The 13,169-nt window shown below is 34.5% G+C and overlaps 1 protein-coding gene across 1 annotated transcript; it reads right to left on the bottom strand.

Moving 5' to 3' along the window:
• Positions 1 to 329: 329 nt before the first annotated feature.
• On the bottom strand, positions 330 to 12,175 carry LOC129360255 (solute carrier family 49 member A3-like). Its single transcript, XM_055030357.1, has 10 exons — positions 11,770 to 12,175; positions 9,064 to 9,222; positions 8,753 to 8,969; positions 7,434 to 7,510; positions 7,100 to 7,237; positions 5,590 to 5,706; positions 4,475 to 4,627; positions 4,247 to 4,404; positions 3,116 to 3,219; positions 330 to 2,026 (listed from the first exon to the last, which is right to left on the bottom strand). Exons 1-10 carry the CDS (start codon positions 11,923 to 11,925, stop codon positions 1,866 to 1,868), a joined length of 1,440 nt encoding a protein of 479 aa, XP_054886332.1. The 5' UTR covers positions 11,926 to 12,175; the 3' UTR covers positions 330 to 1,865.
• Between the last annotated feature and the right edge of the window lie 994 nt (positions 12,176 to 13,169).

The following is a 13,169-nucleotide window of genomic DNA, read 5'->3' as shown; positions in this document are numbered from 1 at the left end:
TTCACTAACGGCTCTGGTTCGAGGCGTTTCATCCCCGCTGTTGCTAGGAAACGGGTGATGCATGCTGGGATAGCGCAGGTCAGAAGCGAGGAGATGGTAATAATCACATCTAATGTGATAAATGAGCCAAAACGTTTTTAATCAAAGTCAATTCATCATCATTAGTATGTGGGATGATAAAAGTTCAGCTCTGATTTCTAATAACATGAGAAAGAAAGTTGTTAATTCCTCAAATGTTTTGAATAAAAGCGAAAATCAGGCTGAAATAATTGGCTTTTTTTGATTACAAAGGTCCGGATTTACACCGTTGTGGATGAAATCATGCTGGCGAGGACTCGGAAAGGCTTTATTAAAGTTTCAGTAAGAAAACCTCATCTCATATTACAAAAATATACAGAAAGGAAAACTTGGCGAACAATCAAACTGTCGCTGTACCGTACAAAGATCTTCTATAAAAAAAGATGAGCCACTCCAGTTTTCAGGTAGACATTGAAAATACCTGATTCAAATGTCCTTTGTTTAAAACATACAATAAAACATGACATTCACGTGAAATACATATTTACGTACAGTTGTCAGATTTAAAATTATAACTCAGGAAAAAAAAATATACTAAAATGCATAAAAATTCCCCTATTTTTATCCAATCGAAACAAATTTCAAGCTGAGAAAAAAGTGGAAAAAAAAACCTCCACAAACAATGGAGTTTGTGGATTTCGTGGATTTTTAAAATCCAAAAGAAACATTTTTATTAAGTGGTTATAAAACCGTTACATTTTACATTTTAATTGATACACTAATGCTCAGTTGGATTTTAACATCAAATATTGACAAACAGGACAAACGTTTTATTTGTTTACCATGATGCTAAGTTAACCAAAGCTAGTCAAATGTATTTTCGTATTTTTTTTAAGCTCTGAGATGGCAACACATTTTTTTACATGTTTAAATTACATGAGAACAGTTAAGAATGTTGTTAAGGGTTGTTTCCCTGGGCAGGTTTAGTTTAGTGCAACAACCCTTCAAGTGTTTCTAATCCTTTTTTGTTTTTCTACTTCAGCACATAATCAATGAGGTATTTCATCTATGTTAAAAAGTACCCTAATTTCTTCCATCAGTAAACCTGGTGAGAGTTTTCTCTCCATGACAAGTTTAAAATATGAAACATGTTGTGCATACCTACCTGGAAGAGTTATTAGCAAAGGCTTCCTTCACATCAGACCCTGGATGGTCTTAGTTCAATGTGAGGGAAGCCAAAACAAACACAGGATGAAAACAGAGACAGTAGTGATTAAATTATTGTACAAAATTTGCAGTTTAGTATTTCAATTATGTTCATTAATTATAACAAGAGTAAAACACAACTAAAATGCTCCAGGATGCAAAAACACTAAATATTACCAAATATTTTTGGACTAGTTTCTAATGCAAATATCGTAGATAAGCAAAACTTTTCATCAAGATATAAGAGTTTGTTTTAAGCAAATAAATCCTTAATATTGATGAAAAATGAATAATTTTATTTGCAGATTAATTCATTTGTAACTTATGAAAATTGTCTTGTAATAACCGAAATAATCTGCCAGTACTTTTTTGACCATATTAAGGAATTATTTACTTAAAAGTTACATGTAAGTTAAGTTTTATCTCATTTCAAATGGTAAGATTTGTTTGTTTTATAGTGCAAGAAATTGCAAATGACTTCTTTTCTCTTTTGAAGCAATAGAAAGCATGAATAAATTGTTCCTGGTTCTCTTTTAAGAATCATTATCAGAGAATCATATTGCACAGGGATATCTGGATTCGACAGGCATAACACTTAGAGGCCGGATCCAACCCGTAACTGTCTTTTGTTTCCATTTCCTTCAGTTCTCGACTATTTGGTAGGAAGTGGTTGTGTCGTTATTCTCTCTGGTCTCGTAAGCAGCTTGTTTTTCCGCCTCCAGCCGTCTGTAGCGGGTTTGGAAGAAGACGAGGAAGCAGCAGGTGAAAACACTGGACAGTCCTGCCATCACCATCATGGGCACTGAAGAGAGGAGGAGCAAACATTTCATGAAAAAATAAAATTAAAAAAGGATTAAGTAATTAAATATTAAACACTTCCCTACTGTTATTTTTTATTCTTTAGATGGTTTGTTATTTAAACACTGGATTTCTGAAAAAACATTGAGTAAAGTTTATTTGTATTGCAAATTTTAGCAACAATGCAGCTCAAAGTGCTTTACATCACAAAAACATCATAAAGTCACAATGTGAAAACATTGCAATTTGTCAAATTGCATAATTAAAATGATTGATTTCAATTTGGCTTTTTTTGAGAAGAAAAGAGTCATTTAATTCAAAGATTAGACCAGAGGTTCATCGTTATTGTAAAAAACATCTTATCATAAGAATTTTGATTTATGGTTGTCGATAAATTTCTATTAATGACGTCAAATAAAAATAAAAAAGAAGTCTAAAATTTATTTTTAAGATTTTCTTTATGTTTTGTTGCATGAGAGCATCAATCAATATCAGTAATTTAAAAATATGATTCAATTATATAAATCACAATTTTTGTAAATAAGTGACGTCGTGAATAAACTTGTTCAAATGAGCATATTTGTCAAGAACAGCAATTGCATTTGCAGTGCTATGAAAGCTCTGCCATACAGCTACAAAAATAAATTATACATTGTTGTTTAATCATTATTTTTATTGTTATCACAATAGTAACCCAAACACGTTAATAAAATTCTAACTCCATATTGCCCATCTCCTAGATTAGACTTTATTTTGTAATTTTTAGTGCAACATTATGTTGCTGTTGCAAGAAAGATTTATATATCTTAAGGATTTTTACACATTTTTGCCAGAGTTTCCAATAAATTTGTACTTTCTGGTAACATCTTATGAATATTTAATAATTTTATATTGAATAACTGTTGTTCATATGTTTGTTTTACTATATTTATTGGGAAGTTATATGGATTTATATGTATTTTCCAGCAGAATGTACCATTTAAATACATTTAAATTTCAGAATGTAGTTGTAAACATCCTTGCGTTTGAATCCTACTTTGAGTGAAGCTTTACTCTGAACAAAGTGAAACAGGTGTGGCATCATGTGACCAACCTTTCCAGCTCAGCACTGCGTCTCCGCAGGTGGAGAGCGGAGATTCGGTGATGGGTTTGGTCACAGCCTGCAGCAGGATGATGTAAACAACCGACTGCACCTGCCTGCAAGAAGAAAACAAGAATCACTTTCACCTCAATACAAAACTCACAGACACTAATCAGGGTTCATTTCAATAAAACAAAATAAAGTTGTATAATTTATCATTTTGTATTTAGTTTCTTAAATCCTATCCAGATAAACCAGATGTTAAACACCTGATGCTGTATCATTTCAACCAAATGGATTAAGAAGCTAAAGTGAATTCAGGTTTATGCAGGATGACAGAAAGAGACATTTGATCTGGATATAAATAATTGAATAAATAAATAAAACTCTATTTTCTGGTTAATATGGTATAAATCACATTATAACTACATAATGTCTAACTTGGTATAAGTTACTTTAGTGGCTCAGGACATTAAAGGTGTCAGGAGGACAAAGTACAATTAAATCATTTTAATGTTCAATATTAGTTACTATTTGTTTATTTATACGTGGAAGCCTAAAGTATTTTTTTAAACGAATGTTGTTTGTTTTCTGTGTGTCCATTTTATTTTACTTGTTATTTTTATCCTTTAATAAACATTGATAATCCTTGAGAAAATCCAATATAATGTTTATGTGCAAATGGCAATAAATGATTTTCTATTCTATTCTTGTTCTAGTTTCTAGAGCAAATATCTGTACACTTGAAATAAGGTAAAATAAATTTACAACTAACTTTTTAACAAGATATAGGAGCTTGTTCTAAGTTAATAATTAGTTAATATTGATGAAAAAGAAGCAGAGTATTTCATTTATAATTTGAGAAAAATGTCATGCTTTAAGCTGGTTCCATCTGCCAATGGAACCAGCACTTTTCATCAGTACTTCAGAATGATTGACTTATAACAAGCTCCTACATCTCGTTATAAGGTTTACTTGCAAGTTACTTTTATCTTAAAAATAAAACTAAAACCAAAAATACTTGATAAGATTTAGTGTTTGTAGAAACATTATTTCTCTTTTTTTTCAGTAACCTTAAATGTGCAACAACCTTAAACGTTTAAAGGCTTCAGCCATGTCCCATCATGCAAAGCGTTTTGATACCCTGAAACAAAGATGAGCCCAGCCGAGGTGGCCTCTCCGACCGGGTACGAACTCTCCACAGACAGCTCCATGGCCACAGGGTAGATGGAGAATCCGAAGAAGCCAAAGAGAGAGCAGACGGCTGCGACAGCGACCTTCTGGTGAGGCATCAGACTCACCTGAGACGCAAACAAATATCATCACATCTGAGTTCACTCTACCGGGAGTTTTCTTCATTCAGTTTCTCACCACTGAGAAGGCGATGCACGTCAGAGTGGAGAGGCTCAGGCCGATCTTTGTGACCTCGGTGAACTTCTTCGTCTTGTCCACGTAGACGCCGACGGCACCGGCGCCAACGATGCCGAAGACGATGAAAAGAGCGCCGCAAAGGCCAGCGAAGTCCTGCAGAGGTCAGATTTCACAACCTGAATATTGCTGCTGACAGCACTGCGATGCAGAGGTTTGGAAACTGTTTAACCTTTGACATTTAGTCTGATTTATGCACAAAGTAATGTGTAATTGTGAAAGGAAGGAAAGTGTAAAATACTTTGGGAAAATTTGGCCTTAATGGAAGAAGAAAGTCACTATTGAAAGAAAGTCGTTCTTTTAAGGTTTTCTACAATTCATACAGTGGATGCAGAAAACTAGGGCTGAAATTATTAATTAAATTAATTAAAATAATCATCAAGTAATTTAGTAATTGATCAATCATTAATTGGAGTATATAGATGCAAAATAAGGCAAATCGCTAAAGGAACGTCAAACTCAGAGCAGTAATTAACTCAGAACTACAAAAAATATGGATATAAGATGAAAAAATATCTGTAAAAAGTGGTTATATTATTAAGTTGACTCAGTGAAAAAACAGAACTTTTGTGCAGTTGAAAACTCCCTGAGTGGTGAAACACGGCAGTGGAAGCAACATGGTGTTCTTCAGCAGGGGCAGTGAAGCTGGTCTGAGTTGATTTGGCAAAGAATAATTACCAACATGGTGCTTAATGGTTTTGCACTTTTCAGATTTTTTTGCAATTTTTTACTTTTCCACTACTTGTTCAATGAAATCAATAAATTAAAAGTAGTTCCTGTGTGCAGCTTAATCAAACTTCTTTGACTGGTTTCCTGAAGAAGAATATTACAAATAAATATCCTTTTTAGGAGCAGTATTCGTGTTTTTGTCGCTACGACTCCTGCAACCCTAAAAAAGAAGTAATAAATTGTTCTTTTTATCACTTTTATCATTATCAAAATAGCACTGTATCATATCAATGCTCAAAAAGACAAAGTTTTACACAGTTTTGCCAAAACAGACCTTCTACTACTGTGCATAGAATGATAAAACATCTGTAGCTTGAATGTGTTCTTACGTTGCTGTATCCCTTCACACACAGGATCTGGTCCAGCAGCGTGGAGAAGCAGGTGAAGACAGCGATGCCGGAGCCGAAGCACAGCAGCAGGATGAGGTACGGTTTGTTCTTCAGTAACTGCAGAAGAAGAACGGCAAAGGACTTTAGCAGTTACTAATCATTTTTATTAATGAACACTTTTTAGAAAATATTATTTGTACCTCTTTAAAACAACAACAATAATAACCTTTAAGTAGGTATTAAACACACTTTCCATTAACTCCACATTTCTATGTTTGTTTGTTTTTTTTATTTTAATCTTCAATATTGTGTTTTAATTTGTTGGAAGTAAAAAAATTATAATTAAAAGAAATAAATGCTTGAAAACATCTGTCTAGATTAATCTATTTCACTCAGTGAGTTACTGAAATAAAAGAACATTTAAATATGAACCTAATTCATTCAGATTCACTTGCATTATGATCTACAAAGATAAAATGTTTTAGTCCAGCAAGGGGAGATATTTTAAATGTCAGATAATTTTCTACAATAAATTTACATTTTAAACAAGTTTTGAATGTTCAGATGCTACAGTTTATAAGGTTTAATGGATTCAGTGTTAAAATTAAATTTCAGTCAGGCAGCTCACTGAACACCTTTGTTCTCTGCACTTAACTGTGTTTCATTTATTGGTTTTCTCTCATTTGTTCTGATGTCAATTTCTTTTTGAACTTTAAATTCAGTTTATTTATGTTTGCATGTATTGGTGATGAAAAACTATTCATTTATAAATCTCTTTTTATGAAATTAGTGCAGTCATAACATTTTAATCTTAAATCAAAGCGTGTTAGGGTCAAAATTAAACATTTGTAGGCGTAAAATGGCTTTTTTGTTTAAGACAAGCCAAACTGGTAAAAGAGAGATTATTAGAGGTCTTTGACTTCTTCAGTAATCATATTGATATCTATAAGTTTGCAGCTTGAAAACCTCGGTTTTAGGGAAATTAATTAAATTAGAGGTTTGATTCTGCTGAGAAATTTCTTTTCAAATTTCTGCTGAAGGAAAGATTTAACTTTGACGAGCAGAAAACAGAGAGTCGTCTTTATGTTCAGCCGTCCTCTTCCAGCTTTTCATTTTTCCAGGACATTGGTAGGTTGGAGAGGTTGAGGTTTCAAGGTCTTAATGAAAGAAAAGAGCAGGTTAAACACATTTCACTTATCATCTGATTTCATCTGGAAATGAAATCAGATGATAAGTGACTCAGCTTTGTGCAACAGTAGAAACTGTAGATGTTTTCTTTGTGTTCGACTTTCCAACATTTGTAATACTTCTGTTTATTGAAACATCTACTTTTAAAGTTCAAAGTGAATTAAGATGCTATTTTTTTCCAATAATAAACTTAAGGATCAGAGTTTAAAGGGAAATTTGGACAATTATTTTGTTGTTTTTCTAATTTTAATCTAAAAATCAGCTTGATGCTGCTTTACATTTCTGCCTTTGCTCTCTGTGGTTCATTTGTCTGCATTTTTACCAGTTTCAGACCCTGAATGAACGGCTCTGATCCGGAGGTCTCGGCGCCGGCTGACGGTGGCGCTGGGGGTTTGCCGCTCCGTATCCCCACTGTTGCTAGGAGACAGGTGATGCATGCTGGGACAGCATAGGCCAGCAGCTAGAGGAGGGCAATAATCACACATAATGTGGTGATGAATGGGCCAAAATATGGCAAATAAAAAACAATTCATCATCATTAGCAGATGGAACAATCATATTTCTAGTAACGTGAGAAGAATACTGTTAAACATGATTCCCAAAATAATTTGTCTGAACGGACTGGGGAATTTGGTTATTTGATGACTTAAACTCACCAGTTTTGGGATTTGAGTCGATGTTTTGGCGATCACAGGAGAAATAATGTTGGCGAGCAAAATGCCCAGGGGATTCGCTGAGGAGTGAGAGCAGAATGAGCAGCCAGTTTACCAGTTTCTGTTCCCAGTTTCAACGTCTGAGTGACTGAATCAAAACATTTGCATGTCAGAGAAATAAATCTTTCCCTAAACAATTATCCTCTCAACATCTGCTTATTTTACCAAACAGATTTTTGCTTATTTTTTTGAAGACTTTGTGTTTTTATTTCTGCGAGAAATGGAGGACATGGGTGACTTCCTTTAAGTTTTAATCACATGTTGAAACTGACCCAGTTCCCCTTTTCACCCAGGAGAAAAGAGACACATGGTTTTAGATTATTTTCTTATTTTCCAAACATAAACTCCTCTGATGGTTATTGAAATACCTTTAAACTGATCATAACCAATGCAAGTTTAATCATTTTTTTAGGTTTCTGGTGTAATAATTGTAGTACATTTACACAAATAATGACTCTGAAAGCAACAGGAATATTGTTGTATTTTTCTTTTTTTATTATAATTTGGAGACTGTGGATATTTTCAGAATGAAAGATTACCAAATCCTGAACTAATACTTTCATTTTAGTCCTTCGGGGAAAATTAAACACTAGTGAAAGCTGACACAGTTTGGTGTAGCCTGTATTTTGTTGTAATTGGATTTGATAGATTTCTCATTATGTTGGAGTTTTAAAACTGTTGCTCCAGATCAAGTATTGCTTTAATCCTGTTGTGTCTTTAACCTTCAATTTGGGCTGGTTTTTATTACTGGTTCCAGTATTTCAAAATGGTAATCTTCTAATTTCCAGGCTAATTGGACAGACTGATAGATGTATAAATGGACCAAAATCTAATAAAAGCATCAACATTTACATAATTTACCTATTGTCCAGTTTCCAGTACGGACAGATCGCTGCTCTTTAACTTTTAGTGAGTCAGATCTACAGCTGAAGACAACAATTGCTCAAATAAGCAATTATGCTGCCAATTATTCTGACATATTTTACAGCTAGAGAATTCAACAAGCTCAATATTTAGTTTTTATTTTTTTCAATGGCTTGCAAAATTATTCACATATTAAACAGAGATGTTCAAAGCCGAATCCTGGTTTAAAATTCTCCATAACTTTTCCCCTGAGCTGTCTGGTGTGTTCCTTAGACTTTATGATGCTGCCTCAGGCACAGTCTACCCATGTCTTATGCTGTTTGTTTTGCTCTCTTGGAGCCGTACACAGTAAATTCCAAAGTAAATGATCATAAGCTTTACATATAGGAGTTCCTTACACATGGAGGCGATCATGTTGGCTGTAGCTCGCTGGCTGTCGGGGAACCAGAGGGCGGCCAGTTTGGTGGGGGTGAAGACGATGAGGGGCTGGGCGAGGGCGCCGAGCGTCTGACCCAGCATCACTGCTGGAAACTGGAGCTCAAATCGAGCCGGCGGCAGTGTGCCGAGGAAACGCAGCAGAGCTCCAAGCATGTTCAGCCAGGATCCCAGGATGAGCTGTAGAGATGTCAAAGGTCAAAGGGCCGCAGCAGATTAAAAAGCTCGTCTTAGCTTCTTCTTAATTTTTCAGAAATGTTCTCTACACTCCTACCGTGATCCGTAAACCGAGGGTATCCAACATCCAGGTGGTCCCGAAACTGAGCGGTATGGCAACCACCATGAAAACCAGTGACAACCAGTTAATGTCCTCCAGACTGACCTTTAGGTACTGGCCTGACTGGTCTGCAACTGGTGCAAAGGTAAGCCATATCTAAGAGGAAATAAAGCATTTTATTAGATATTTTGATGAGAATACTTGACTGATAAAATACATGTGATGTTATTTTTTTTTGGAGTAATTTAGGAGAGCAGCTTAATTATTATTTTAGTAATAAATCATTCTATCAATTCTTATAATTAAGCAGATACTTTAACACTTAAGATTATTTAATGAAATATTAAAAATATATAGAAGTGCAAATAAACAAATAATTCATTTTTTAAATAAAAAAAACATTTAATTTCCTAACTGGTAATAACACAGCATTTCTTTAATGAACACTCGATCATTTGTAGCAAAGAAAAAAAAATACATCAGCATGTGAAAAGGTGAGACCTTTCTACTTTACTTGACATCAGTACAGTGTGGGGCTGATCTGAGTGTTTTTTATAACGTTTGTCTTTTTTTACATAAGAAATCAGGTGAAACTAAAACTATGTAATTTGAGGAGTTCTGGTTTAAACCTTTTTACAAAAATGTGGATTTTTTTTCCATCTTAAATGCAAAATGTAGATATTTTTTGTACAGTTTGAACTTAGAAACTCCTTTATTTATGTTGTTGTTTCAGAAAATGCCGTTTTTTGAGTCTATATAATCTAAATGACTAATTGATTACTAAATTAGTTGATTGTTTCAGCCCCAAATGCATTTTATCAGGGTTAAATTTGAGAAGCATTTTCATTGTTTTTCTTCCCCTGGTGTTGGTCTGTTGCATAAAAACTCAATAAAATACATAAAACTTTATAATTATGGGAAAACTTTTGCAAGGTACTGTGGGGTTCACCTGCTTAACACTGAGACAACAAAAGAAGAACCCGCACTTGTCTATTCTGGGTACAATGAACTCGTTTGTAAGCAGATTTGGACAAACAATGTCACCATTGTTCACAGCAGGGTGAAAGGTTTCTGAGGGGTTTTTACTTTTTGACACTTTGCTTTGTTTCCTCAGTGTTTTAGGAATCATCTTGCAGCTCATTTTTCATGTTTTGTTACAATCCTATTGAAATCTTACAAATACAACCATAAAACACAATAATATCCAGATTGATCCTTAATCAAGCATTCTTTTCAATGGCATTCATCATGGGCAATAATACACTTCCTATGAGTGACCCTACCTGTGGGCCTGCAGGTTTTTATAAATCCTGACCCCTATGGGACTCTTAATGTCACACTGATTAATGTCTAACTGGCTCTTCAGCTGTTATTTGCCACATCATGAATGCCTCTCCTCCAGCTGAGCTTCTTTTGTGAGCGAAAACACCAGCTCCCTGGAAACAATAACTCCCAACGCAAGCACAAATCCCGCCGGGGCTTCAGATATGTGAGGGAGGGGCTCAGATTGTGTGACTGAGAGCGGCACACTTGCCTCCAGGCACACTCAGCTTCACAAAGACAATGTCCCCTGGGAGTGATATCAAGTTATGCAAACACTAGAAGGAACCACATGTCACAGTAAGTCAATGAATTTGCCTCTACGATGTCTGTATCGGTAGAAAATAATGGCAAAGTTTAACAGTAAAAAAAATTCATTAAAATTAATTCAGATTTTCCAGAGTTATTTTAGATGGAGTCAGCTATGGGCAAGAAGGGTGTCCTGTAGCAGTTTGTATTACAGCAAATTTGAAAAAGCCTCTGACTGAAGACACTGTTTCAATGCACACTGTAGCCTTGGCTACCTTTATCCACCCAAGTTTTCGACCATCTGGTATTTAACATCACAGCTTTATATATCCACTTTGTTTTTTAAATCACTGTCCATTGAGGCAATACTGAATTGTAAATGATAGATTGTAGTGAAAAAATGTTTAAAGAACCTTAACAAGCTGAAATGGTGTGTTTTCCAATTGTAATCAGAACTGAGAAATTTTCATTTCCCAGTCAGAAAAATCAACAGGAATGTCCCGAGAAGTCAGATTTTCTACTGGGAAAGTGGGAGAAATGACTCACCCAGTTACGACTTACAAGACCGACTGTCAAAATGGCTGCCCCTCAACAACAGTACGCTGTGTTGGAAACATGTATTTTACAAGACATTGTTGTAAAAGTGCACTTAAAGTTTACGTTACATGTAGCTCTAAACTAAACAAATTAAAAGTGGTGTATTATTATGAAAAGTAAAGCTTAAAACGATGTTAAGAAGAACGTTCTATTTAATTTTCCTGACTGGAACTACAAATGGACTGCACTATTGAATCTCTTACACTCTTTGATGGGTAAAGAGTGACAAAGAAAATGACAAAGAAAATTTGATCATTTTAATGTATGCCTCTAAAACTTGATCAAAGTCTTAATCAATGAAGCAGCATTGTGATTGGATCTGGATTTAAAATGTTGCATAAAAATATTATTACACAGTAACTATTTTTTTTTGTTCAACATATAAACCCCTCAACCTTAAGTAATTCTCAGTAATATTCAGCATTATCACAACTACTACAATAAGTATTATTGACACAACTATGGTTCCATACAAGCCTGAATTTGACAAAGTTTTCCTCCATAGAAAGTCATAAAACCGTGGATGAAATGACTCACCGTGGCGTTGGAGCAGTTCAGCAGACACAGCACCAGCAGCACAAACCACCTCCTCTTGTAAACTTTAAAACTCAGCAGCCTGGTCGGTTCTGGATTCCCAGAAACAGCCCCGTAAACGGTCCGAATGTCGCTGGTCGTCTCTCCTGCGGCGTCCATGACGACTTACAGAGTTATATTACCTTATTATTGATTAGTTTTTTTATGCTAGCTAGCTACGAACGCGATGTTTGGGACATATCCCAAAGTTTAACCTGTTGATCTTTGTCAACATGTCCGTAAATGTCCGAAGAGCAAGAAAGTAAAGATCAGTTCTGCGGTTTTCTGATAAACTTTAAAGACATTTTAACTCACAACGAGACGCCGGTTTGACAGCTGGAAAAGAAGGAAAACATAATATCGCTTCAACAATCAGGGAACGTCATTGTACTGCACAAAGATCGTCTAAAAGAACGAAGGGTCACTCTGTAGTTTAACGATAATCTGAAAATTTCCACAATTTAATTCATTTCAGGATTGAGACATGCAATTGTAGTGAGAGAAACGACACATTTTTATAGATGTTATTTTGTTTCTTTTTATTAAATATATTCTTTAATAAAATAGTTTGAACTTTGACAGTCAAAATCAGTCTTGTTAAGTTTTACATGTTCTATATAGAATTCGGTTCCATTTGTTATCACAAAGGTGAAGACGACTTGTTCTTTCTGGGTTGAGGTTTACGTTTAGGGATAAAGTGTGAATTGAGTTTAGGTTTGGGGTTAAGTACAAAGTGGTAATGGTTGCTTTAAATGAATAAACAATGGATGAAAGTCAATGAAACGTCTTTGTGAAGGACATGTGTGTGTGTGTGTGTGTGTGTGTGTGTGTGTGTGTGTGTGTGTGTGTGTGTGTGTGTGTTTAGCAATATTCTGTATTTAAAGCATAACTTGTTTATAAAATATTTTAGGATGTTATTACCATATTTAGTCTGTCATCACGTATTGCCTAATATATTCCTGGTAAGAAGCTGATTGAGAGACACATAAAATTTTGATTAAATCTATACAGCAATGCATTTGTGTAAATGGAAAAACAAACAAAAATAAAATTTAACAAAACTGAAACTGTATTAAATAAATAATGAAGATGTCAACTGGTAAAATTAAGATGAGCATTCCCCCATTAGCCCACAATTAAATTTCTAGTGAGTAAGGTGACTGCATTCAATTATGCAAAACAAATGTTCTGTAAATAAATACATACAACAAAAAATGTATGTTTTTTTTTTTTTTTTTGTATGCGGGTCAAATACAAAATTTAAATCCACAGAAATAATTTTGTCAAAAAATTCAAAATAACTTGAAAACTATAAAATATGAAGTCTTGTTAAGTTGTTTATGTCGGAAAAATATGCTAATTTA

This window comes from Poeciliopsis prolifica, unplaced genomic scaffold, assembly GCF_027474105.1.
Source record: "Poeciliopsis prolifica strain line A6 unplaced genomic scaffold, Auburn_PproV2 SCAFFOLD006, whole genome shotgun sequence".
NCBI lineage: Eukaryota > Metazoa > Chordata > Actinopteri > Cyprinodontiformes > Poeciliidae > Poeciliopsis > Poeciliopsis prolifica.
Note: the sequence above shows the minus strand (reverse complement) of the source record. Positions and strands in the feature narration are given on the sequence as shown.